This window comes from Haplochromis burtoni, unplaced genomic scaffold (genome assembly GCF_018398535.1).
Source record: "Haplochromis burtoni strain Fernald_Lab_line unplaced genomic scaffold, NCSU_Asbu1 Contig_328, whole genome shotgun sequence".
In the NCBI taxonomy this organism is placed as follows: domain Eukaryota; kingdom Metazoa; phylum Chordata; class Actinopteri; order Cichliformes; family Cichlidae; genus Haplochromis; species Haplochromis burtoni.
In genome coordinates this window covers 188,581-214,020 of record NW_024582689.1, presented here as the reverse complement: position 1 = coordinate 214,020, position 25,440 = coordinate 188,581, and the positions used below count along the sequence as shown (strand labels likewise).

The window sequence follows — 25,440 nt, the reverse complement described above, 5'->3', positions numbered from 1 at the left end:
TGCTGCTGCAATCCACCTGTTTCAAAGTTCAACACATAAAAGATGCTCTTCTGCATATCTTGGTTGTCAACTTAAAGCAGTTTGATCATTCTCTTCTGGCATCAGCAACATACTTTCACTCTGAGAACTGCCACTGACTGGATAATTTCTCTTTTTCAGACCGTTCTCTATACTTGTCTGGCACTAACAATCATGGCATAAAATCACTTTAATCCCCTTTCCTCCCCATGCTGATGCTCAGTTTGAACTTAAACAGGTCGTCCTGTCCATGTCTACTTGCCTAAATACATTGAGTTGTTGCTATGCAACTTGCTGATTAGATATTTGTATTAACAAGTGGTTAAACAGGTATACCTAATAAAGTGACCAATGAGTGTTTTGCCCGTTATGGCATTTTAGCAAGGACTCCATCTTTCATGGTAGGTTCATATGTCCACCAGGAACAAAAGGCAATGAGAAAACTGTTTAACTGTTTGAAATGAAGTAAGATAATCGTATATAACTGAGCATAATTGATATAATTGATGAGCCTTTGTTATATTAAACCATGTCAAACAATGAAAGCACAGTAAACCACTATTTTCTTATTTCAGTACAAACATTACTTCCAACTGTAGCTGCAAGTTAATCATTTATGCAGGACTCAACCAAAACCAAAGCCTTTTACATACAGTAATAACACATTTTACTTCAGTTTGCAAAAGTTGACACGTGTTCATAAAGAAGGCGAGTTAGAGTGCTCCTCCATATTTCTGAACATGATTCACTGAAACGAGATCCATCTGGAAGGCTGAGGGAGCTCAGATGACCTTCGGCCTCTGAGGCAGACACAGATTATAATACGCAGTTTGATCCCAAAAGTCAGGTCCTTTCCAGCCACACCAGCCCTGGAAATATAACAGCCACACCAAGATCAGCACAGTGTGTGGGAACCTGCTTTTCAGACTGAGAATTGCTGGCGGTGTGAATGCTTTTCCGTTACCTTGTCTGTGATAACCTGCAAGTCCTCTGCTCCAGTGTAATGAGGATCTAGGATGAGGTAGCGGATCTGCCCTGTGGTCTCACTCCAAGCCACACCCAGGATAGTGTGAGCTAAAACGCCTCCTCCTGCAACACAGAGCAAACAGCAATGTAAGTTTGAACAAGCTTTGTCTATGTTAGCTATCAACAGTACAGGCTTCTGAAAATAGTCAGCTCCCTCCTTTTCCAAATCCATAATCAATAGAGTACAATTCATATTTTTGGGCCAATTAGTAAAATTCTTAAGATGACTGTACGCACAAATCCTGGAAATGATAGCAGGCTCTGGTTTTCTTTGAGTTTTTGTGGTGATGTGACTTTAAAAAAAAAAAGTTTTAATGTTTATATGTGGTGTTTATAGTGAGTTTTATGTTGTCATGCACTGACAGCAAAATTCATGACAAATTTCCACTACTTTGTAATGGAAATGAAGTTTATTGATTATAATGAACTCCCTTCTTTACCAAATCCAAAATCAATAAGCTGCCAATTAAAACAAAACAAACAAAAAAATCCTGGGAATGATAGTGGGCTTCTGCTTCTCTTCGGGTTTTTGCGGTGAGGTAACTTTTCTATATTTGGATAATGAATTATAAAAATAAGGCTTATCATAAAAAATATCAAGAAAACAAAGTTTCTGTGAGGTCATAAAATTAATGTAACTGTAACAGTTTGAAAGTGAGCTCACCAATCATGACTGGAGTTCCTTCAGTGAGGAAGTGGTTGGCCAGTTCTCGGCCTTTGGACGCCAGCTCAGCTCCCTGACTACAGAGAAGGCAGATTAGTTGTCAGATATATTAAAATCATCCACAAACACATAATCATTCACAAGAAATGCAATCCCACCTCACAAACAGGATCTTGGAAGTGAGCCCAAGCAAATGACTCAGAACAGCCTGAACCTCAATGGATCCAATCCACTGACGTGACCCGACGAAGGATGCCTGCTTGTCTCCAACATCCACTAAAGCCTGGAAAGCAGAGAACCAGACAGCTTGGACATGTCTGATAACATTGTAAAAAAAAGAGGAAATGTGGGCATACCTTGTACTCTGATCATATTTTATAGGGCAACTACCTGCTGGATCTCCTTGTGAGTGGGCACAGGCAGCTCTACGTAACCCTGCTGCTGGAACCAAGAGCAGATAGTCTGCAGGGAGCGATAAGCACAGCCCCAGCCATTGTCATCTACACGGTCCTGCATGTAGTGGTGATAGCTGTAGATCCCCTGGACCAAATACACCTTGAGAAAAGAAAAAAAAAATCTTGCTGTGTTCATCTATTTCTGCAAATGAGCAGAATACTGTTAAGGATTTAAAATAAGTAATTAGATATACCTTTCCATTATCTAGGGTAGGGTGCGTGAGAGCCAGATGAGGGTTTCGGAGATAACCGTCTTTGTAGGGCTCATTGGGAAAGTGGTAAGCGTTGGCTCTTCTGAAATAAGGCCTGTCATCTGGTAGCTCAAACTGCTGATGCAGCTCCTATTCAGACAAAATAAAGTTTCAAGGAAAGGTCATTCATTCTTTTTGTCCTTTCTTTAAACAAGAAAGCACAAGTTGAACTCATTGGGATAAATATGTCTATGATGATAGAAGTTCAGTCTGCGGTTCTTACTTTACTTTCCCAAAAAGTTGATTCTGTTCATCTGGATGGAGCTCTACATCCAGATGAAGTGAATCAACTTCTTGGGATTTCCTTACCTGGATGATTGAGCACATGTTAAGACACTAACCTTACGTTGTGCTACTAGCTGGCTGTCAGGCACTCCTACTGGATAAACCACAGTCACCAGTCCTTTTGGTTCTGGAAGGAGGAAGTGGACCGGTTCAGGAACAAGTAATGTCATTCCCTTCATGTTCTGAAGAGTCACTTTCTCCATCTCACACAACTGATGAGTTAGTGCCTCAATTAGCTGCTCGCAGGCACTGCAATACCAGAATAAAAAAAACAAAAAGTAATATTACTGTAAGAGACGAGCTTTGGTTAGTGGTATGAAACCAGATGTTTTGTATAAAAGACATACTCCTTGATTGTATCGCTGCGGCCGGTGCAGACAACACAGTCTAGTGGAAGAGTCACACTCACAAAGTGGGATTTCAGAACTGTTTTGGTGAGGATGGGGGCTGAGAGGGGGCCTGGCTTTGTCACCTCCGTCATCAGACGAAGGTTTATGACACTCTGAAAGGGAATAAGAGTGAATTTATATTCACAGGTAAACGCAAACGCCATAAAGACAACTAGACATAAAAAAAACGTTATGATGAAAGCTGAAACAATCAGCCAGTGGCATAGGTTCAAGTCGCATCTGCAGTGAACAGCAGGTTGACAAAGACAGAGCATGCCTGGCCTGTGGCAGCAGGACTGAGCCTGCTCTACTGTGTCAGCACTTTTATCATGTATTGTCACTGTGATATGGACTATTGTGACTAGACTGGATCAAAGCATCACACTGGGCTCAGGAAACAGTGCTATTTTCTCCTTTCTTTCTTTTATAAACAAAAATTGGTCAGATAATTAAAAAAAAATCACTGTCAAACTGATTATAGTCTTTAATATGGCTCCATATTATTCACAGAACACAAAATATTGCTGATTATTCGATACGTACCGCCACCGAACTTTTTTTGCTTTTCTTTTTTGATGATTTTTTCCCAGAACTCTCTTGTTCGTCTGCCCTGAAATAAAAAACAAAACAACCCCCCCACCACACACACACACACTTTTCAATATAGCCCAATAAAATACAAAGAAACAGCAATGACAATAAAAGAGGTCCAGAACAATATAGGGAAACACACAAACACACATTTAAAACTATAAACCAAAACAGAGACTAAAACAGATGAGCACAAATCAAAGTGTCAAACACATGAATGCATTTATTCCTATAAAGTTCGTAGTATGGAGTGCATAAAATGTATTACATGACCACAGATGTCTGAAATTTTACATAATATCTGAAATTTGCTGTGGGTGGCTGCAGCTCAGGGATAGAGTCTACTCTGAAGGTATCTGGTAGTTTGAAACCTGGCTGCTTCAGTCTGCATGCCAAAGTATCCTCGGGCAAGATACTGATACTAAATGTTCTACTTTAGCTTCGCATTTTTTTTTTTTTTTTACCTTCATCTATTCTGCTTTAGATTTTTTTTTTCATCGTGCCACTAAAAGATGCAGATCAATATGTCACTAAAGACTGTATTCCTGTTGGTTAGTTGGTAGCAACAGTTTTATTGTGTGGTAGTCGTCTTAAAATTTCAGACATTTTTTTTTATAATTACATCCCAAATTATCTGTGGTCCACAACTCTGAACATCTCTCACTGTGCAACAAGGGACCACTGTTCATGAGCCACAATCAAAGATATTGTCTCAATTCTTGCATGTCAGTCAACCTTCTTCTTACAAAATAAGATGAAGAATCTATTCAAGAGAGAAATAATGCACTGTAATAATGTCTGTACTTACTGTATCCATTGATGCATATCTTCACATAGTGTACTTGGAGTTATTTCTTCAGGTGTGGCATAAGCATCTTTGTTTGGCCATATAATAACAGGACTGTCGCTCACTGCCAGAACACAGGATTCAGATTTCACCTGGGAGCGAAGAGTCTCAAACGTTCTCGAGATGACATTTCGCACCAGCTGCTCTGTAAGAAGAAAATAGCGTTTCTCTTTAACATTCCTACAGCGTTAGGGTAATAGATTTGTATGGCTTGAGTTCTGGAATTTGCATTTGACCAGTTACTGCCACTCTGTTATAGAATTTACTGTTTCTAGTACACTAAACGGCTACACATGTATACATTTTACTTTAGTTAACTAAATATCTTCTAAATGAGGACATCCAAAGTAATGTTTGGGGGTTTTGTCTTAGAAGGCCATCATTACATCAAGCATGTATATTGAAATTATATTCCTGGTAATGTGGGTAAAGTTTGAAATAGTCTGACTCAATTATAGCAGGAAAAATGAATAGAAAAACTGCATTTTCTATAATCCACACGGGATCAAATATATAGATAGACCCCCACTAATATTTGGTTAAGTGTCACTTAGTGAGTTTGATCGTGGTACCCAACAACAAAATTCTGGCATAATTCTGTCTAGATATTTGACCACTCTTCTTGGCAGAATTGGTAGAGTTCATTTAAACTGGTTGGTTTCCTGGCACGGACGCAGATTTAAAGCATAATCCACAAATTTTCAATAGTCCTTCAGTTGAGCTTGAAGGTACCGATTTTGGAGCAAGGGCTTCTTTCTCAGTCTAAGCTGATGTAAAACTCTCTTCATTGTGGACAGTGACGCTAGTGTTCCAGCAGTTTCTAGTTCATAGGAAGTTTGAGCTTTGGTCGTTCCTGGGTTGTTCCTGAGCATCCTAACCAATTTCCTCTAATCTAAGGGTGATAGTTTGGGTCTTCTACCAGACCATGACAAAGTGGCGACATATGTAAATAACATGTAATTATGTACAGTTGTTTGAAGTGATGATTATGGAATCTGCAGTTGTTTAGAAGTGGCTCCATGAGACCTTCTCAGCTTGTGTAAATCTGTAATTCTCATTCTTAGATTTTCATGGAGCTCCTTTGACTTTCACAACTACAAAAAGAAACTACAATTTATTAATCAATCATGATCTCAAATGAGAAGGTAACAGGTTTTAGCCCCGTCAAGTTAAAATACATTTTAGAACTTTAATCTCCATTTATTTAAAAAAAAGAAAAAAAAAGAAATAAGTGTATTTATTTATTTGAACTTCACACGGGGTTTGACTCTGTGTTTAGTAGAAAAAAAACCCCCAAATAAACATGTGCACACACACAATAATTTATTTTTTTTAAGTCTTAAAAATGTGTGCTGTGCTCGGAAGACAGCACTTCCAAGAAATCATTAAAAGCCCCAAAATATCGTGACATTCATGCGCGAGCTGAATGGATGCAAACCACTTACCACGACTGTGGATGTTTTAACTGTACGTGTGTGTACATTTAGACATATTGTTAAAAATCGTTTCTGAACACACCATCTGTGCCGTCCAGCTGACATCTGAACTCCAGCAGACCTTTGACACGAAGAACGGTCGCAGTCTCGGAGTCAACAACGACCTGATAGCACACAAAACGACAGAAAGTCAGCGGCTGGTTGGGGAAATCATCTGACAACGATTGTAATTACTCTTTTAGCGTTACTGGCTAACTGCTAAGCCACGAACTGAAGAACCCACAAGATAGACTTACTCGTGGGTCTGAACACAGAGGAACACAGACACGACCTCGTTTCGATAACTTAATTTCAGCAACCTTACCATTTTGGAGTTCTCAGCCTAGCAAAGGAACTACACTGTTTATTGTCAGTTGTTTCTAAGCACTGGGGGCTGACATGTCTACTAAAGCAAAAGTTCAACGTGTCTCTGGTTGGGGCTTTCTATTGGGCCACACTGGCTCCGCCCATTTATGGTGCATTTATAGTAACTCGTAAGTTCGGGAACGTTTTCTAGATAGTTTGTCATACACGTCTTCACAATATTTCGTTTTCTTTTATCAGTTTTTTCCCTTTTAAATTTAAAACGCCTATAAATGTATTGTATATTACCACCTATATCCTCCCGAGAACCGAGGAAAAGTGCATCTTCTAGTTGAACTTTTGTTGTGAAATGTCAATCCCCTGAGATTCACATTTACTGCATGGATTTTTGTAGTTCATCAGATAAGCAATTATGTACTCAATAGTTTACAAAAAAATAATAATTAAAAAACCAACACCCAACATTAGTCTATCTACATCTGGGGTAAAATTAGCCAATAAGTAAATAAAGGCACTTATAATCCTCCTCAGTCCTCCCTTAGAGAACGCTAAATCTTGTGCTTAGTCTCTAATGCACACTTTACTCCATCTAATTAGTCTTGCTTCACTGCCCATGTTCCCCTTCTTATGCAACATTTGACACAATGTGTCAATATTCTTCTGCTTATTAATTTTGTTGAGATATTTATTTTGTATGGGTGTGTGTGACTGTGTGTGTGTGTGTGTGTGTGCAGGGGAGGAGGGTATTAAAAACAACAATAAGTGTTTTGTAACACTGTAAATGCTCACAGTCAGACACACACAAAAAAAGGTTAAAATGTGTTTCTTGGTGCATTGCCAGTTTATCTCAGGATATTCATAAGAGCTATGTGAGTTAAGCCAGAAGTGTAAGTGTAGACAAGGCTTTTGATATTTTAAGTTGCTGTTATGCAGGCTTAAGTCATAAATTGTTCCAAACATCACTGCCAAAGCTCTTCTAGTCAAAGGCAGATAAATTAAATCAGCATCAAGGCTCTGCTTGCAGATAAATCAGATTTACACCCTCTGATTTATAAAATATAAAGGACAACTCTTCAGCCTAAGAATTATAAATTACAAGAATATCTGTAAAAAGGAGGATCTACTGAAAAAATATTCCCATTACAGACCTTTTCCACCCCATTTTAAATTGTATTAGCTATTCTTAGCTGCTATGTCAAAGTCAAATAGCACAAATACCACATGCCAGGAAGTGGGGTTGAAAATGAGGACAGTTTCAGGTCACTGATGTTTTGTCCTAACAATGCCTCTGGATAAAATCAAGTTTGTTAGGATTACTGGAAAACAGAGATGAAATGGTTCCTCTTGTACACGCATGCAAAGTCAGTTGTCTAAATCTAACAGAGTGTCAGATAAAATAAAATAAACACACCTAACAGGTGCAGTGTAGGGAAAAGGTATTTGCCCCTAACTTATTTCAATTTCACTAGCAACACTCACGTTACTTTGGTTACTGTTGACTAAAGAAATTACTTAGTTACAGCCTGTCTGACGGAGTGAAGTCGACTAATAGATCTCTAAAGGCAACACATCATGACAGAAACAGCTGAGAAGCAAACTCAGTCACATCTATTGGTCTGGGAAGACTTTCAATGCCATTGTAACTCTTTGGGATGCCAGTGAACTTATGGTGAGAGCTGAAAACTCTGCTGACCAAAAGAAACACAAAGGCTCGACTCACATTTGCCAAAAAACAATATTTTCAGGATCCCCAAGACATTTTGGAAAACAGTCTGTGCATTGACGAGACAGAGGCTGAACTTTTTGCAAGGTTTGAGTTACATGTGCATAAAATTAATAGCATTTCATAAAACGAACATCACACCGACAGTCAAACATGGTGCTGGACCTTAAACAGGCCATTTATGCTTGAAAACCTTCCAGTGTGGTCAAAATAAAACAATTCTGCAAAGAAGAGAGAAAGTAATGACTTTTTTCCACACAGAGCCAGGTAGGTTTGGATAACTTTTTTCTCTAAATGAACAAAACGTTTTGCATTTTGTAAATGTTATCTTTGTCTAATATTAAGATTTCTTTTATCTAAAACATTTATAGAATATTCAATATTTCTTCAATATATACACTAAAGTGCTGGAACACAACATTACCACAGTATTGTACTCCAAGTATCTACATTATTAAACAATTCTTTGTGCCTAAATGTGGCAATCTGCTCCAGGATGTCCCCTCTTATCAAACTGAGTCCGGCAGCAGCAGCATGCATTGTAACAGTGTGAAGTCATGACTCTTGAGTTCCCGTGGACTTAGTGTGCTGAGGAAGATTTGTGATGAGATTAACTATCTCCCCTTGTATCATAAACAGAGCATTAAGATCTTTTCAGTTATATGCTATAAATATTAGAGTGTGCGCAAGGAATGATTATATGGCAAGAACTCACATTACAAATGCACATTCATCATATGTCCATAGGCAGAGATTATCTTTGGAGCCTTTTATTTATGTGAAAAGTGGCAGATGTGCTGGGATGTAAAAAACAAAACAAAAAACCCCAACTTCAATATATATAAAGAATTTTTGTGCAGCTGTGATGAAACATATAACTATTTTCAGGGTAGCCCATTTTGGCTTTCTAATGAGAGTTATATAAAAGCATTTCAGTATCAGCAGTGTGATTATTTTCTTGCTCCTTTTGCCGAGTGGCTGGGGATTGTAGACGAGCCATGAAGGTTCAAAGCTACATTTTTACAAAATAGAAGCACAAATCTGTCTTGCACACCTATGTGAGCAACGACAGAGTGGAAAATTTATGTTATATAAAAATCCCAAAACAATTGTAAAACATCCACTAGCTTCAGATTAATGTTGGAATCACTTGTACCAAATAGCCACTGAACGTAGATTAGGGAGGTTTTAATGACCACTTTGAACAAGAGGAATGATTACCGCAAGAATCTCATGTTTCAGTGCTTCTATGAGAACTTGGTAGTTATTTTAAGGCCCACTTTAAAAAAAATCCTTTAAGTAATCTTAAAGCCTCACAAGATACTTTTTTTCAAGTAATGTCAAGAAGAGAAACATCTGGATCATGTTGTGCTCAGAGGTCTCACAGATGAAAGAAGTAGCTTTTGGCATCTGTGTGCTCTCTCAGAGCTGAAAGATTAATCTAGTTCATGAAAATCTTCTAATTTGTCTATATCAGGCAATGTAAGCAGTATACAGTAAATACTTTATGTAACTATAATTACATTTTCCTGCCTGCCTTTAGATTATCCAGCCATTAAAGCCACTATTTGAGTTTCTTTCCCAAATGCCATCAGATAATGTCAGAAATAATTTGAGCATTGCAGTTTCTCTCTGCTCTCAAAAACATTTGTCACCTGCATGGAACTAAAGTCCAAACAGTTATAAAGAATATTATATCTTATTGGCTTTCCTACAAATGTTAGGGAATGCCAGGGGTAATTAAAAACAACAAGTAGAAGAGAGCATTGCATGAAAACCTCCGTTTGCTGCAGGATATCAAATGAGCTTAGCTTCACTTGATTGGTCTCCTATTGAGGCATGAGGTCTGCACACTGGTCCTAGTCATTCCTCAACACTAAGAGGCTCACCACAGGGCACCATCTGAGGGACAAATAGAGGCAGGCAACAGACGAGGAAAAGGAAAGCATATTTTTCTGTTCCTTATGCTGCATTTAAAAAAAGTACATATATATAAATAATTTAATCACAAATATTATATTTATGGATTTCCACTTCATGCTGTGGCCCAGAAATTATGATATTTGTTTAACTTGTCAACATAATGAGGCCAATAATAAAATAAAACATAATTTATCAGTAGAATATTCCAGTATATTAGCTTATTCATTCAGTCACATAAATGGATTTCCCTTTACAGATTTCTCTATATTTATGCTTTGCCTGAATGTACTTGGATCAGCTGGATGTTATGTTTATGTCTCCAAACATGGCTGTTCCCAAAAAGGATGCTGCAGAGTGCCCTCTTGTGGACAAACTGTGTAGCATCAACTCTTATAATATGGTTGAAGGGTGTTTCTCCCATCTCTTCTTTACTCTTTAGAATTTTTCATTTATTCCCTGTTATAAATTATACAGATACATGAGCAAATAGCTAATATCTGGTGTAAATACTGGCTTGCCAATAATCAGCTGGGCTTCAATATGCAGTAAGGCTGAAATGTAATTATGCTGCCTAATGGCTTTCACATTTGCTGCTATTACAGTTTGCTGATAAAATGTTTCTTATTTCCACTTCTATGACTTCAGGCTTTAACGGTGTAGCCATAGATGGAAATATTGGAGAATTTCATGCACGGAAACCAGATTCCACAGAATGGAGGAGCTGGACTTTCTTCCCTCTTTTTCCAACCTCTTCTAGGTATTTTATTTTATTCTATTAACTGATATCCTAATGACATCATAGAGCTCTGCATGAGCTCTCTCTCCACCTTCCTCAAATTTCTAACACAGACAACCAGAAGTAGCTGTGAGATCAATCTCGGTTCAGTCCTGTGATCATTGAGAGGATGAATGAGATGTTGAAGATATCATGTCATCTCTTATTAGCACCTCTTCTTTCTCTGAATTTGGATCCTTAATCATAACAACTGCACTTAGACGGAGAACCATTTTCCACTTTCCCCTGTCGCCAAGGTGTTACTTGAGAACAAACAGAGCGAGAAACAGACCTGCCTGCTGTGTCAGTCAGCACTTCTCATTTTATCTGAAAGATGTGTTGAAACCTGGTGGTTACTCCCTCAGTGCAAACATGGCTCCTCTGAAAGAACACACTGATATGACACAGAGTAAAACAAAGCCGAGATTAACACTGAAACTTTTCAGCCAGTCATGACAAAGATGTTTGTTCATGCCAGCGCAGCTGGTGCTCTCTCCACTGGGTCCTGGTGAGAGGCAGCAGCAGCTGTTACCTCTGAGGTAGCAGATGGGTCACTAAGACCTGGGGAAAAAGATCTGCTTCAAGATGTTGCCCTCCAACCCCATATCAGTGCCCCGAGAGGCAAATGCAAACGAGCAAGTCAGTGGCTGGATAGCTGTGATAGAGGCTATATTATTAACTTAAAGTGAATTAGAAGTCGTTGCTCTGGACTTGTTGTAAAGCATGATCTTGTTTCAAGCTAAAAATGTCTGAAAAAAAAATCAGACAAACGCTGCTACATGTTAAAAATATTATTCAATTGGTCTCCATTAGAGCTGCTTTTAAGTAAATTTGCTTGTAAGGGGGGAAAAAGTGTTTGAAATGTTTGCTAACTTTTGTGAGCCGGCCTTTGAATGGAGTGGTTTTACTCACCTCAAAGCAGTTTTACACAACAAGCTTTAACAACAGCAACTTTAACAAAAAGTTAATTGTCTTTCCCAAAATATCTTCATCATGAAGATGGAGGAGCGTGGGATAAAACAAACCAAAACAAAATTAGGAAATGAGCCACATCCTGAGTCTTGCGGCTCAGGAGGCTTATTCATCAGAACCCCACAACTGGGTGCAATAATTTTAAGTTAAAAGTCATTGAAAGTCTTTAGAAACTCCAAATGTAATTAAAAGATTTGGTTCTCTTTCTTAAATCATATCTATAGGAGTCTAAAGGGTCAGAAAGCCATCATTCTTAAGAAGTGTACATTACAGCACCACCAGACCAACGCCTACAGTAGTTTTAAAGATAGTCTGCACAGTTAGGACTGTGTGGCTTCAAAATGTTTTATCTCATTCGTGAATAAATTCACGATCAATGTTTGGGTCTGTGTTAAATGACAGGTTTTATTGTATTCATGACCAAGATTGGGTGATTTTTTTTTTTACGATACAGGAGCACGTTCAGTAAAAGAAATCATTCCCACCTGTGGCCGTCAAACTCGATGGCTCCTCCCCATGACTAATCATGATTACAGACTGAAACCTGGATTATTCCACTTTCCATTTTCTTTTATATGAAGAACATAACTTTAATTAACTTCGGAGTATTGATTTAATATATTTTAATTATTTTTTTAAATAAATATTTATTCTATTTTTCTGCATTTCATATTGTGATTTTGTTTGTGTAAAATAACTAAAGTCAATTGATTTATTTTAAAAAGGCAAATAATGATATTTCTATTCATTAGCACCTTTCTGTATTGACTGGTAGTAGATGCTACAACGTTAAACAGATTGACTTTATTTGGTATTAATATTATTTAACCTTTACATAAGCATGATACTGCGATTCTTGAGATTAAGAGACACCTATACACATAGCAAAAATCCACAAAGTGCATTAAGTATACCAAATATGCAATAGATAAAGAGGAACATACTCAAATCTGTCAACTTCAGTGGCAGTAAAGCCTAAAACATAAGTAAAAGTGAATGTCCAGTGGTATTAATGGCACTGATTTGCACTGAAGCTGCTTTCAGGTTAGTTAAAATCATCTTAAAATTCATTGACTTTCACTGAATTTAATTTAATTTTTATTTATTTATTTAATTTATTTATCTTACTGCATGGCCAGATGTAGCTAATAAGCCACTATCTGCCTGTATCACTAACTTTAGCCTTCCTTCAGAGCATCCATGCTCTTGTCATTTCAGTTAAAGTACCATGAAACTGTCACATGTAACATAACTTGCACCTTTTAAATGAGTAGCTTTTTTTTTATTTCTCCCCCCCCCTCCCCCCCTTAGGTTGAACTGTTAAATTAATTACTCTAGTGGGGCGCCCACCCTGGGGCCTGATGAAAGGGTTCCTCCTTTAATCTCTAACCTATAAACCTTTTGTTTTATATGGTAGCAACATCTTTGGTCTTGACCTTAAAAGAAGCTCAGGGTTATATAAGAGAGAGTCCCTGTGAGAAACAAGAAAAGTCCCATGTGACAATACTATTCATTATTTAAACTCTCGAAATTGATTTATGGTGTTGTAGTGAAATTGCTTGCTTTTCAGACCAAACATGGCCAACAAGCACAAGTTTAGCCTTGTCATAGCCAACAAAATCTATTTTTTTCCACAATTTTTTTTATAAATGATCATCTAACATGTCCAATCCTTTCTGCGCCTTTCCCCGACCTTCAGTAGAACAGACCTAATTCAACTCACACAGGGTAACATCTTCTGTGGAAATGTGATCTCATGTTGCTCAGACTTCATATATTTACAAGACTGAAGCACATTTGTGTTTTTGTAAATGTGCCACTGTTAGACAGCTGCTTCATGAAACCCTTGAGTTATCTGTGGTTGATGTAGCCTCGAGCAGAGATGAGGAGGACTCACTTGTTTTTAACATTAGTCCCTTTCAGCCAAACTGGATGCAATGGCATCAGTTAAGTTATCTGTACAGCTTTATAAAACGTGTATAGGCATGGGTGTGAGTTAAACAAGTTGGGGACCATCTTTAAATCATTGTGCTGCTCATAAAGCATGTAGAAATACTGCTTTTCATACAGTCTTCCGCTTAAATGAACCTTTGGTTCGTGTAACGATTGCAAGTTGCGGCACCACAAATTGTTTAAGACTTAAGACCCTGTAAGAGTTGCAGTAGTGACATTCACTCTGTCAAAACAGATCAATCGGAAATTTACTGCCCAAAATGTAGAAATGTTTTTAAAGCACTGTTTGTGAATCAAACTTCAATTCCCTTCATGTATCTGACAAGAAAGCTTTGGAAAGTGTTCTCGGTGAGGAAAGCTTTAATGCGCTGATCCTGATCATGTTACTTATTTATTTATAATTTTATGTTGGATAGAAAGTTATTCAAACAATTAATTTGTCCAACAGCTGTAAGTTACAAAACGCTTAGGAAGGCTTAAGTCGTTGGTTTGAAAAGACAGGACAATTGGCTGCATTGGCCTGATCTTTCTCATAATTACAGTACAGCTGATCGTTCGTACAGGAAATACTGGTGAGATTCTGGAATGAATTAAACATGTGCAGATAACATGAGTGACAAATACATTATTAGAGTAAGCCATGCGAGATTTGTAATGCCAAATAAGACAATAAATGTAAAATGAACACCTTTCAGCGCAGAGCGGGGATATAACAGAAGTGTGGTTAACCTTATACGTTACTAGTTTTATTTGATGGTTCCCTGTCGGGCTAAAGTGAAAAAAATTTTTTTGCATGCGACGAGTCGTCTGGAAATAATTTCTCATTGCTGATAGGTTGCTTGGCTACACCATCCCCACTTGCGCATGGATTGGCTTAGTGCTCTTGCCCCCCTCTAGTTCCTCATTGGCTTTTGGTAATGATAGTTCCCTGCCATCATTTGCCCATGCTGTTTTCAATAAATATTGTATGTGGTCTCTGGCTTTGGTGCTGATCATGTGAATCGTCGGGTTGAGAGGAGGAAGGTATCCTGAATGAGCACATCAGATGATGGAATTTCCCCCAGAGACCACAACTGCTCGTCCACAACTGTCTCCCTCCGAAATTAGATAAGAGAGAAGCGCCAGGAGGTTACAGCCGGGAAGATGTTCTGCGCCAAGCTGAAAGAGCTGAAGATATCCGGAGAGTGTCCGTTCTCTGCCAGCGCCAAAAATAATGAGCTCGGAGACTTTGAGGAGCGCTCAACTGAGACGGCGGATTTATTGCCTGTTTCCAAGGACGTGCACGGAAAAACAGGTGAGGGTGTACCTCGAAAGAAGACAAGCAGAGCCAAAGTTAACCTGCATACACTTGGGGATAGCATCCGAAAACTGGCATGTCCCGAGGTGAGTTATAAATACATTTCTTATTCACCTCATGTATCTTCTGCAGTGTTTTACTTAGACCTGTGAAAAAACACAACTATTACTGCATTTATCGCATCTATTTTTATTTTTTATTTTATTTTATTTTTGCCTTAAAGCACAGACACCATGCCCCTGTGTCCGCTTGAGACAATGCAACAGATAAATCTTATGCTATAAATATTAGAGCCTCTGTAATTGACGTTTAAGTATTCCCAGACGCTGACCTTTAACTTGCTTTGGGCACTCTGTGATACAGTTTCAAAGGCTGCACACTGCCCTCCAACGAATGATGACACTATCAGATCACAGCAGGGACTCTGAAAGGTAACTGGTGTTTTTAATTTCAGCTGCCACCAACACATCAATAAAAACACTGCTCATCCTATCAGCTGCAGTCTGTGAATTATAGGTCTAGCCCACAACTTTCACCACAGCGTGTATTCCTCATGATAAAAATAGTGAGGGTGAGATGTGTGATTTGTTACAAAATATCTTCTGGCACTCTCACTACTAGACTGATACAAGGAGTTGTGATACAGACTCCGGCTGCTATGGATACCTGGAGAAAAAGAGAAAACCCTCCCAAATGAAGGGCACATTAGACTGCTATGGAAAATATCACATGCGCAGTGACATTAATGCGTAGTTTTCACAGTAGGGTCACGGTCTGATGAGGAGCTAAAACGATTAGTGTATTAACCAATTAGCTGAAAATTAATTTGGAACTATTTTTGGTGATGTTTTCCCTCATTTTTAATGCATGTGTACCGATTGTTACCTTGCCGCAGCCTCTCAAATGCAAGGTTTTGCAGTCTTTGTGGTCACATGTCATATATGTGGATATAGAAATATAAATATGGAAAAAAAAATCTTTAGCTGTTTGTTCAGACAAAAAAGCACATAGAAAAATGCCACCTAGGAAGTTATAGCAGACATTTTCCATTTTGTCTGGGATGTTACAGACAGATGAAAAGGAAAATCAATGGTTAAAATGATCTTGTGGACAATTCCAGCCGAAGTCTGATGTATCTCAGTGACCGTCTACTGAAAGTGTGTTTTTAATGTGTGTCTGACTTTGATATTTGTTGACTTTCCAGTCTAGCAATTTCCTGTTCACATCACCAGAGCTGTAGCAGTGAACCAGAGCATTTATTAGAGATGATGAACATTCATTCTGTCAAAACAGGTAAAGACAAATCGGAATCTTATTGGCCAAAACATGCTAATGTTTTAGGGGGGTTTTAAGCACTGATTGTGAATTAGATCCCTATCCTCTTCATGTATCTAACAGGAATCCCGATAGAAGCTTTGAAAATTGCTCTTGGTGAGGAGATTTTTAATATGTGTTACGAAGAGGACAGCCACATTTTGACGGTGGTGGGGGGAGCGCTCCACGACTTCCTCAACAGCTTCAATGTCTTGTTGAAACAGAGCAGCATGCTGCCCAACCCGGATAGACGAGATTGTGTAAACGAACCTTCGGTACTCTGCTTAGACAAAGATCCGGGCCTGCTTACTGTCTATTTCTTCAACCCTTGCACCACCACTGAGCTCTTTTTCCCAGGAGTCATCAAAGCTGCTGCCCGCCTGTTGTACAACACCACTGTGGATGTGGTGATGGACCTCCAACATGGCAGAGACACCATCTTGCAATCCAGTCCACAGCCCAGCCTCCTGTACACAGTTGTAGTTAAAGATACAAAAAATCTGAGCCCCAGTCCGTTGCGGGCTACCTCAGCTGGGACCCTTCCTACCTCTCTCTTTTCCACTATCTTCCCTTTCCATCTGATACTTGACCAGGATCTGGTTCTGGTGCAAGTAGGACACGGGCTCAGGAAAAGACTGATCAGAAAGGATGGACTCAGACGGTTTAGTACCTTCCAAGACCACTTCTCTATTGTGTCCCCCCAGATCAAATGTACCTTTCAGGGTATCCTCACTATGCTAAATGCACAGTTTATCATTCGGATAAAGCATGGAGTTGCCACCACAGATAACACAGGAAAGGTACGTTGATACATCTGTGAAATTCCTTGAAAAGTGACTAGAGAGACTAGAGAGGCTGAAAACATTTTCCCATCATCACCTACATGTTTAAGGAACTTGGGTAGAAGAGGGGGAAAATGGGCTGCTTATAAGCATCGTAGCTTATTAGTGGTGTACTTGGGTGCACTCGGCCTGAGGTAGAGATCAACATTATACCCCCAGTGGAGATCAGAAGGAAATGTCAAACCATTTTATCCATCAAAGCCACAGCCATGCTCATGCTATTTTTGTAAGGGTGCACAGCCATCAGTTGCAATGAGAGGTACTGGCGAGTAAATGTTGCATGCTATAATGAAACTTATTCAAAGATGCTTCCACTTAATACCATGTGGCACTTGTCCTCCAGTGGTAGATTTACAGCTAGTGAACAGGGTCCAATTAAAACAGGTAGAAATCAGCAAATGGGCGAGCCAGCAAGTTTCACAGTCTCTTGCATCTTGGGTCAGCAATTTGATACTTATATTCCAGTCAGCAGAGATAGCACATTAACATAACTTGAATTATCTGATACGTTAAAAAAAGGAAAAACGGCCCACTCCTATGGCTCCACAAATCAAATTTTCATGTTCATTTATTCTAACAAATATTTAATAATTTATAGTAGAGATAATATAAACATGAGAAATCAAAAGCATTCAGTGTCATTGTTGCTAAAGCTGTCTGTCTATGAAAAATAAAGAATAAGCTGTCAAAAATTTTAGCTATTTTCAGACAAAATGAATGAAATCGGAAAATTGTTGAGAAGACGATGTCAAATCTCTTCAAAGGCAAACAAACAAAAACACACAAACCAAAGGCTTGCAACGGTTTTTATTTAAACAACCCACATTTTTATCTCTTGAAGTCTTGACTGTGAGACAGATTGACCAATTGACCGGCTTACATTCCCTACATAAATAAATCTTTCAGCTTTGTTTAAAACTGTGGCTGATTGCAGCTGTATGCAGCTGTCATTTTATTTTACTGGAATATTTACATCTCTTGAGGGAATTAATTGTGTATACATTTGAAAAAACTGCTTCCATGAATATTTGAGCTGTAAGGATCTCATAGCTTTTAATAACAATTTTGTTAAAAATTTCTAAATGTTTCTCATCATTTTCCTTTTCCTTTTAGCAGATGGACCTTAAAGGTCAGATGATTTACGTTTCAGAGTCAAACGCCATCTTGTTCTTGGGATCGCCATGCGTGGACAAGCTGGAGGAGCTGACAGGTCGCGGCCTCTATCTGTCAGACATCCCTATTCATAACGCTCTCCGTGATGTAGTACTGGTTGGCGAGCAGGCCAAAGCACAGGATGGTTTGAAGAAGCGGTTGGGGAAGGCCAAGGCAGCCTTGGAGCATGCACATCAAGCTCTGGAGGAGGAAAAGAAGAAAACAGTGGATCTCCTCTTCTCGATCTTTCCCGGCACTGTGGCACAGCAGCTGTGGCAGGGTGAAACCGTCCAAGCCAAGAAGTTTGACCATGTTACGATGCTCTTCTCTGATATTGTGGGCTTCACGGCTGTTTGCTCAATCTGTACGCCCATGCAAGTGATCACCATGCTCAATGAGTTATACACCAGGTTTGACCACCAATGTGGAGAGCTTGATGTGTATAAGGTAGGTTAATATATATTGCTGAGCTGAGCTTTTTTTTTTTCTTTTTTTTTTTACAGTGAACATTCACACATGCTTTCATGTCTACACTGCACAAATGTTGGGAAACCACTCAGGTGTTAACAATGCTGGATCATTGTCAAGCTTTCAAATTTGTTATGGAACAGTAAGTGACATGGTACAACATTAAGCAAGACTCAACATCAAGATTGAACATCCTAGGATTTTTGCAGTTTATTAGAAAGTCATTTTGCTGGCAAAAATTTCAGACTTATAGATAGGTGACTTCTTTCTTTATGAATAGCCACAACAACAATCGTTATTTTATTAATACATTTGTTGGTTCATTAATTTTTATGTAAGTACACTCGATCTTGCTAGGAATGTAAGTGTGCAAGTCAGTTGTAAGTACTCCGTTTCTGTCTTTTGTAAATCATTAAAATCCTTTTCTTAACTCCCACGTAAATTAAGGTGGACATTACCTGTGTGTCCCCCATGACCACACAGCCGTGCCTGCAGCTTGAATAACTTAGATATAATTATACACTAAAATAATATACACATACTATACACACAAAACTCATGGACAAAGAACTGCCCCTGTAACCCATTTGGTAGAAGAAGAGCCTGCTGAAGCTCTTTCTGCAACATCCCGGGCCACCAGGACAAGTATAATATACATACATTTATATATAAATATATGTGTATATATATATGAATAGGAGGTTACAAAATGCATTAAATGCTTTCACAACATTTTGAACAAAGTAATACCATTTTGTGTACAAAGGACTGTAACTCAACCAGCTAGCCAAGTGTCTTGCATAGGCTGCTAATCTGCAGGGAGGCTGGATAATGTAATCAAACTGTCGTGGAAGCATAACAGAGAGAGGAGCGCGTTTGACAAATATCTCGTAAAACGCTAGGAAGTCAGAGGTTCCTTGAGGACCCTGTTTCCACTCCACATGTGTGAGCCTAAAAATAGTTTTACTTTGTTCCAGGCACATAGCAGCTGAGTGCTCTCCAGTTCAGATTTGCACAGAATAGAAGAAGAAAGGGGAAAAAAGCTGGACTTTTTAATAAAGTACTACAGTATTACAGTTTAAGTTTTATTACACTTACTTGTCTTCTGCTGCACGATGGAGGCAAATTGTTGCAGACTGTTTGGTGAATATCCACTTTACATTTATCACTCTGTCTAAGGTTCGTTGCCTTCATGTCAAATGTATTCTTAACAGTTAAATATCATAGTCTCAGTTTAAAAAAAAACATAGGGTCCATATTTTCATGTGATCACACCAGCCACAACACCATTGACCAAGCTTCAAGAATATCACATTTATATATCAGATGAAGATAGCTCATATTGGAAGACTTACTAATGCATTGGAAATGAAAATAAAGGACTGATGAGTAAAGTAAGGGTGGGCTACTTCTGCTACGTCTAACCCATTATTCATGCGTCAGACCACACACATCTTTAAAGTTTAAAACTACACACCTAAACACATTCACAGCTATCACATAACTATTGCTTTAACAAAACGTGCCTGCTTACACATAGATAAACACACACGCACACACGCGCGCGCACACACACACACACACTGCTACTGCTACAATATTAATATGCACCAATGTCGCGGCTCATAGCTTAAACGTGGTGTGCCACTTTAAATGCAGCAATAAAGCCCTTGACATTGAGTAGGAGAAGACATAAAAAGCTCCTGAAACAATGTATGCCGTTTTATATTTGTCTCTGTAGAAATAATTTTAACAATCTTCCGCTTTATTCAGGTGGAGACCATTGGTGATGCATACTGTGTAGCTGGTGGCTTGCACAGGGAGAGTGACACTCATGCTGTTCAAATTGCACTCATGGCTTTAAAGATGATGGAGCTTTCAAATGGAGTTATGACGCCAACGGGAGAGCCAATACAGGTGAGGGCCAAGCACTAATTACTGTACAATTCTTTATTCAGTCAGATTACGTAACTTCCAACAGTGTCAGAGTGTTTTTATTTGGAGAGTTTTAAGAACAAGAAAAAGAGAACTATCACTACATTGTTGCTGTTACAAACTGTTGTTTATTATAATTTGAATATAAAGCAGATAATGATTTCACACAATAAGTAATGCTTTAATGGCTTCCTGCACTTTAAACTGTTGTCACTATTATTGGTGGCTTTCCAGTTATTGTCCTTATCTGCAGAGAACTTGGCACAATTAACGAACGATGATGTTGACAGCCACTACTGTCACTGTATCAGTGAGTCAGACAATTTTGGGGTTTTTTCAACATGAGTCTAACCTATCAAAACAAGAACGTGAATCACAAAAGCAGAGTGTAACATCTTTAATAATTAGGTGACACTATCTAATCAGAGTACAAATCATAATGTTTCACCAACATCTGACTCAGGATGATTTAATTGTGTGTCTCTGTGTCTCTCTTGACTGCTGGTTGCTCTTAGTAGCAGTTCACACAAAACGTATCTTCTGTTAAGAAATGCTGATTCACGCACTCTACAGAAGAAGTTTATGTATGAAGCTAGCTTGATTTCTATAACAGAGAAGTGTATTCAGGGTAATGTATTTCTATATAGTGTGTAAATGCATTATTAATTGAATAGCCTCACATTTCAGCTATTTGGTTGCATATTAAATTATGAAAGAATTAACTGTGAATTATTCATCCTTAACTGATTAGCTCTATTGACCTTGAACTAAAAACCTAAATAGATACATATCTTGATCGAATGGCATTGATTCGAGATTCATTCTGCATTAATTTATGTATTAAATATCAGAAATAAAATAAGTTAAACATTACTTAATTTGTACTCTTCATAAGATGTTACAAACTGCACGGCACATTACAGCACAGAATTTATTACACAGAAAGAATTGTATTCATAAAAGTGAACTGTCTTAGATATTTGACTAAATACTCTGATATGTAATCATGCATGTCTGATGATGATAAAACTATGTGGTGTTTTTGCCTTAAAAAGTCCTAATTGGCCTAACAGCTGTCAGAATCAGCCAAACCAAACATGTGCAAAGTCATGTCATTAACTTCCACGAATGCCAGAAATGCCATTCTGGATGTTTCCTCAGTGGTTACTTGGGAAGGTTTTCATCCCTCTGAAAACACCAAAACATTATTCTGTAGCAAAATTATACCCATACAATATTGAGAAAATGTTATGCTGAGGAATTAGATTTTGTTTCTAATATGAAAATATAAAAAAATAAAAAAATAAAAAAAAAAAAATTAATATAGATATATGATAGATATATAGATGATAGATAGATAGATAGATAGATAGATAGATAGATAGATAGATAGATACACACACCAATATTTGTAAATCTCACTTTTCCTAAAATTAAAATTACATCGGTTTCTTGGCAGGTCTCTGCATTTGTTACTGTATTCAGATGTTACTTTCACCATAGGTGATGAGTATAGCAGCATGAGAATGAAGGCAGGAATGGGTGTCATCGTGCACACAACTGCGTGCATGTGTAAGGCAAGACAAGCTGAAACTTGAACTAAAACATCTCATTTTCTTCCTAGATGCGTATCGGCCTCCACACCGGTTCAGTACTTGCTGGTGTAGTTGGGGTTAAGATGCCTCGCTACTGCCTTTTTGGGAACAATGTCACATTGGCCAACAAGTTTGAATCATGCAGCCAACCTAGAAAAATCAACATCAGCCCCACAACCCACAGGTGATATAACTCTGCAACTTGGGAACAAGAAAAGTAGCTCATAGTCACATGTCACTGTCTCAAAACATATAATCTGAAAAAAGCTTCAAAACAACTGTCCACCAAGCTAAATATTGTATGTTAAAGTGCCCGTATTATGTTTTTTGTGCATGTAAAAGCTTTGCAGGTTCAAGTTAGTCCATCCCAAAAGGAGATATAATCTCCCATTGAAAATGCTACCCTTTAACTGCTTGAAGTGTCCTGTTTATCATCCAGACAGTTCTGCTGTGACTTATTTACATCGCCAGGTAACACAATGACAATTACCTCCTACAGACAGACCCACAAACAAAAAGACTGACCTGCTACCTAGCTGGCAGCTCTTATGGGGCCACGCTGCTACTTATAGACTTATGAAAGGTGACCACTGCTTCATTTTTATGAGACAGACTGACCAATCAGAGCAGACTAGCTATTACTGGAGCTAAAGAAAAGCCTTTCAGAACAGAACAATAACTGTTCAAAGTAAACCTATTCAGGCAGAACCCCCCAAATAAAATTGCATACCTCTCTTTCTGCACAGTATAATTTGTTTCCACAAGTGGTTGTTGCAGATAACAAAAAACCCAAAGTGCTCTTGACAGGAAACTTAACATTTGGATGAGCACTGTGTTTCCTCTTGTGTCAAATAATTCGCCACGTTGTTTTGAGATCCATCTTTTATCTGTGCGCTCTTTGTCCCAGATTGCTGAAGGGTCGCCCAGAGTTCGTGTTTGTTCCCAGGAGCAGACAGGAGCTTCCGGCCAACTTTCCAGACGACATCCCTGGAGTTTGTTACTTTTTGGAGGCGTCTGTCAAAACTTCAAAACCGAATATGAAATGAAGTCATGTGACAGATCCCAAAAACTTTAGCTATGGAGTAATATAAACCTATCTAGTGAACACAGTGCAACAACCTTGTATATCTTGGTTTTGGTTGAGTTGATGTCGATGATAGTGTCTTCGAGTCAAACTCTTGCAGTTGCTTAATTACAGAGATGTCAGTTTACTGTCAAACATGAGTCTTGTCTCTGTACAATTATCCATTTGTACAGTTGTTGTAGAAACTTACTTCATCTTTCTTCCAGAATGAGTCATCTGCGCAAACTGATATGATATAAAAGTAGCTTTCATTTCTAGCTCCTGCCAGAGATATAGAAGTGCTGTCAAGAGAGGACTTTGGGACTGTTGTTCTAAGACTGTTGTCTGTAAAAAATAGTATAAAATGTATAGTAAATGCACCAAAAAGCATACAAATTTTTAAAAAGAGTCATTAAAGTTTTTAATCTTGTAAAATGTGGCTATGTTACAAAAATACATTTTTGATATGATGACCTGTAAATGTCTGACTGCCCAGACTAGGTACCTGGTAAAGCAATGTGTCCCAGAATTACATACAAATAATAAAAATAAATAAATAAATAAAAATATATTCTTTAATAACATATAACACAAACAATTAAACTATGTTAAGAGTTTAGGATTAAACCTTTGAACCAATGAAGCAATGCCGAGCAGATCAAGGTGCCTTATGCAAGCTCTACAGGCAGGATCATATGTTGGTTTACAAACAAATGCTTTTATTTATTTATTTTTATTTTTTAATAAAACACAACCAATAATTTCTTTCTGAGTCAGACAAAAAACATATACACTGTTTTTTAGGTGTGTTGTGTAACATAAAGCATTCCTAACTCTCAGTATCTTAACATACGTAATGTTTGTGCATACTTTTAGTCTTTTTCCACACCTCACATTTATACTATATTTATTACATGAGTTTCATCGCACTCCTTTGCTACAGAGGGAATATGACACGGCCAGAATACAATGAATGTCACTCATAATGATGTGCTTCAACCATTATTGTAATGTAATCAAAGTGCAATAAATATTGACAAACAGTTTTAAATGAATGACTCTGTAGCACATTGCATTGTATGAATAATTGTCATCTTAAGTTATTGACATATATATGATGCAGTACATGCATTGAAAAGTAACTAGATGCATTTACTCAATTACTTCTTCTCTGCATCATTTCAGGCACTTTTATTTTACTTGAGTGTTTTTAGTTTAAATTTCAGAGTAGAATAATTCCCTTTTTATTCCAGTACATTTATATGATAACTTCACAAAAATTAATTCCAAGGCAGAAACACATATGAGCTTCCTAAATTTGGGATTACAAAAACTATTTCTTACAATTCAGATTCATGCTCATTTAAATATTGGAATTGTGAAATTGTTGGCTAATATGTATGTTTTAAATAAGACGTTGTCTGATAGCTGATACTTATACCGCTGATTTTTGTTTATTTCTTATGTTGCTATTAATCCCTGTTGTGTAAACAAAGAAATTATTATAATAAATAACTATTAAAGTCTTTCAGTCCATTATCATACTGTCTTGAAAGAGAATACATTTTGTTCTATTACTGACCAAACTGCATGTAGGCGCTGCATTGATAAATAAAAAAGAAATCCAACCAATGCCATTGGTGTCCTGCTAGTTCCAGTGTTGGGTTGATAAATCGCTGCATCACAGCTTAATGAAATATAATGACTTTATCAGACCAATAGCATATAACATTTTTAAACTTTATGTGACCAGCTACAGCATTAAAATGCTGTATGGAGAGCAACAAAAATGTTAGGTGCACATGTAAAGTGAGGATCATTTTAAAAATAAGACCATGAAAGAAATGAATCTGGATCTGTGTGTAGCTGCAGAAAGAATGAACACAACCCTGATGTGTGCTAGACAGGTTAAAATACTAACACCTTTATAAAATACAGAGTTATTAGGAAGTATTTTGCTATAGGCAACACTTACTATTCTTAATCTTAATATTAATTATGTTAATATTTCGTTACTTATAGCCTTTGTTTAGTAGAAACATAAATGCATGACCTTTATTTTGAAAAAGAAAAGTAGGTCTGTTTTAAATATATTTATATATA

The 25,440-nt window shown here is 37.8% G+C and overlaps 2 protein-coding genes across 5 annotated transcripts; one reads left to right on the top strand and one right to left on the bottom strand.

Annotated features, from left to right (window-relative positions):
* Window positions 1-618: 618 nt before the first annotated feature.
* ufsp2 (ufm1-specific peptidase 2) lies at window positions 619-6,449 on the bottom strand. 2 transcript variants are annotated; one of them, XR_006055407.1, is made up of 12 exons: window positions 6,327-6,449; window positions 6,045-6,126; window positions 4,488-4,671; window positions 3,632-3,698; window positions 3,047-3,201; window positions 2,756-2,948; window positions 2,358-2,504; window positions 2,099-2,263; window positions 1,867-1,991; window positions 1,709-1,781; window positions 983-1,107; window positions 619-887 (listed from the first exon to the last, which is right to left on the bottom strand). XR_006055407.1 is itself a non-coding variant. In XM_005942030.3 (12 exons), exons 1-12 carry the CDS (start codon window positions 6,327-6,329, stop codon window positions 801-803), a joined length of 1,410 nt encoding a protein of 469 aa, XP_005942092.1. In that variant the 5' UTR covers window positions 6,330-6,449; the 3' UTR covers window positions 619-800. The 2 variants fall into 2 exon arrangements, 1 of the variants encoding a protein (XP_005942092.1); XM_005942030.3 differs by having other exon boundaries at window positions 1,709-1,785.
* An 8,121-nt stretch (window positions 6,450-14,570) lies between these two features.
* On the top strand, window positions 14,571-25,257 carry gucy1a1 (guanylate cyclase 1 soluble subunit alpha 1). Of its 3 annotated transcripts, none has more exons than XM_005942032.2 (8): window positions 14,571-15,054; window positions 15,332-15,399; window positions 16,173-16,261; window positions 16,367-17,082; window positions 18,241-18,723; window positions 20,518-20,661; window positions 22,304-22,458; window positions 23,182-25,256. In XM_005942032.2, the coding sequence occupies exons 1-8, from the start codon at window positions 14,815-14,817 to the stop codon at window positions 23,318-23,320; spliced, it is 2,034 nt and encodes a 677-aa protein (XP_005942094.1). In that variant the 5' UTR covers window positions 14,571-14,814; the 3' UTR covers window positions 23,321-25,256. The 3 variants fall into 3 exon arrangements, with proteins under 3 accessions (XP_005942094.1, XP_005942093.1, XP_042084449.1); XM_005942031.2 differs by having other exon boundaries at window positions 18,238-18,723; window positions 23,182-25,255; XM_042228515.1 differs by lacking the exons at window positions 14,571-15,054; window positions 15,332-15,399 and having other exon boundaries at window positions 16,174-16,261; window positions 16,339-17,082; window positions 18,238-18,723; window positions 23,182-25,257.
* The last annotated feature ends 183 nt before the right edge of the window (window positions 25,258-25,440 follow it).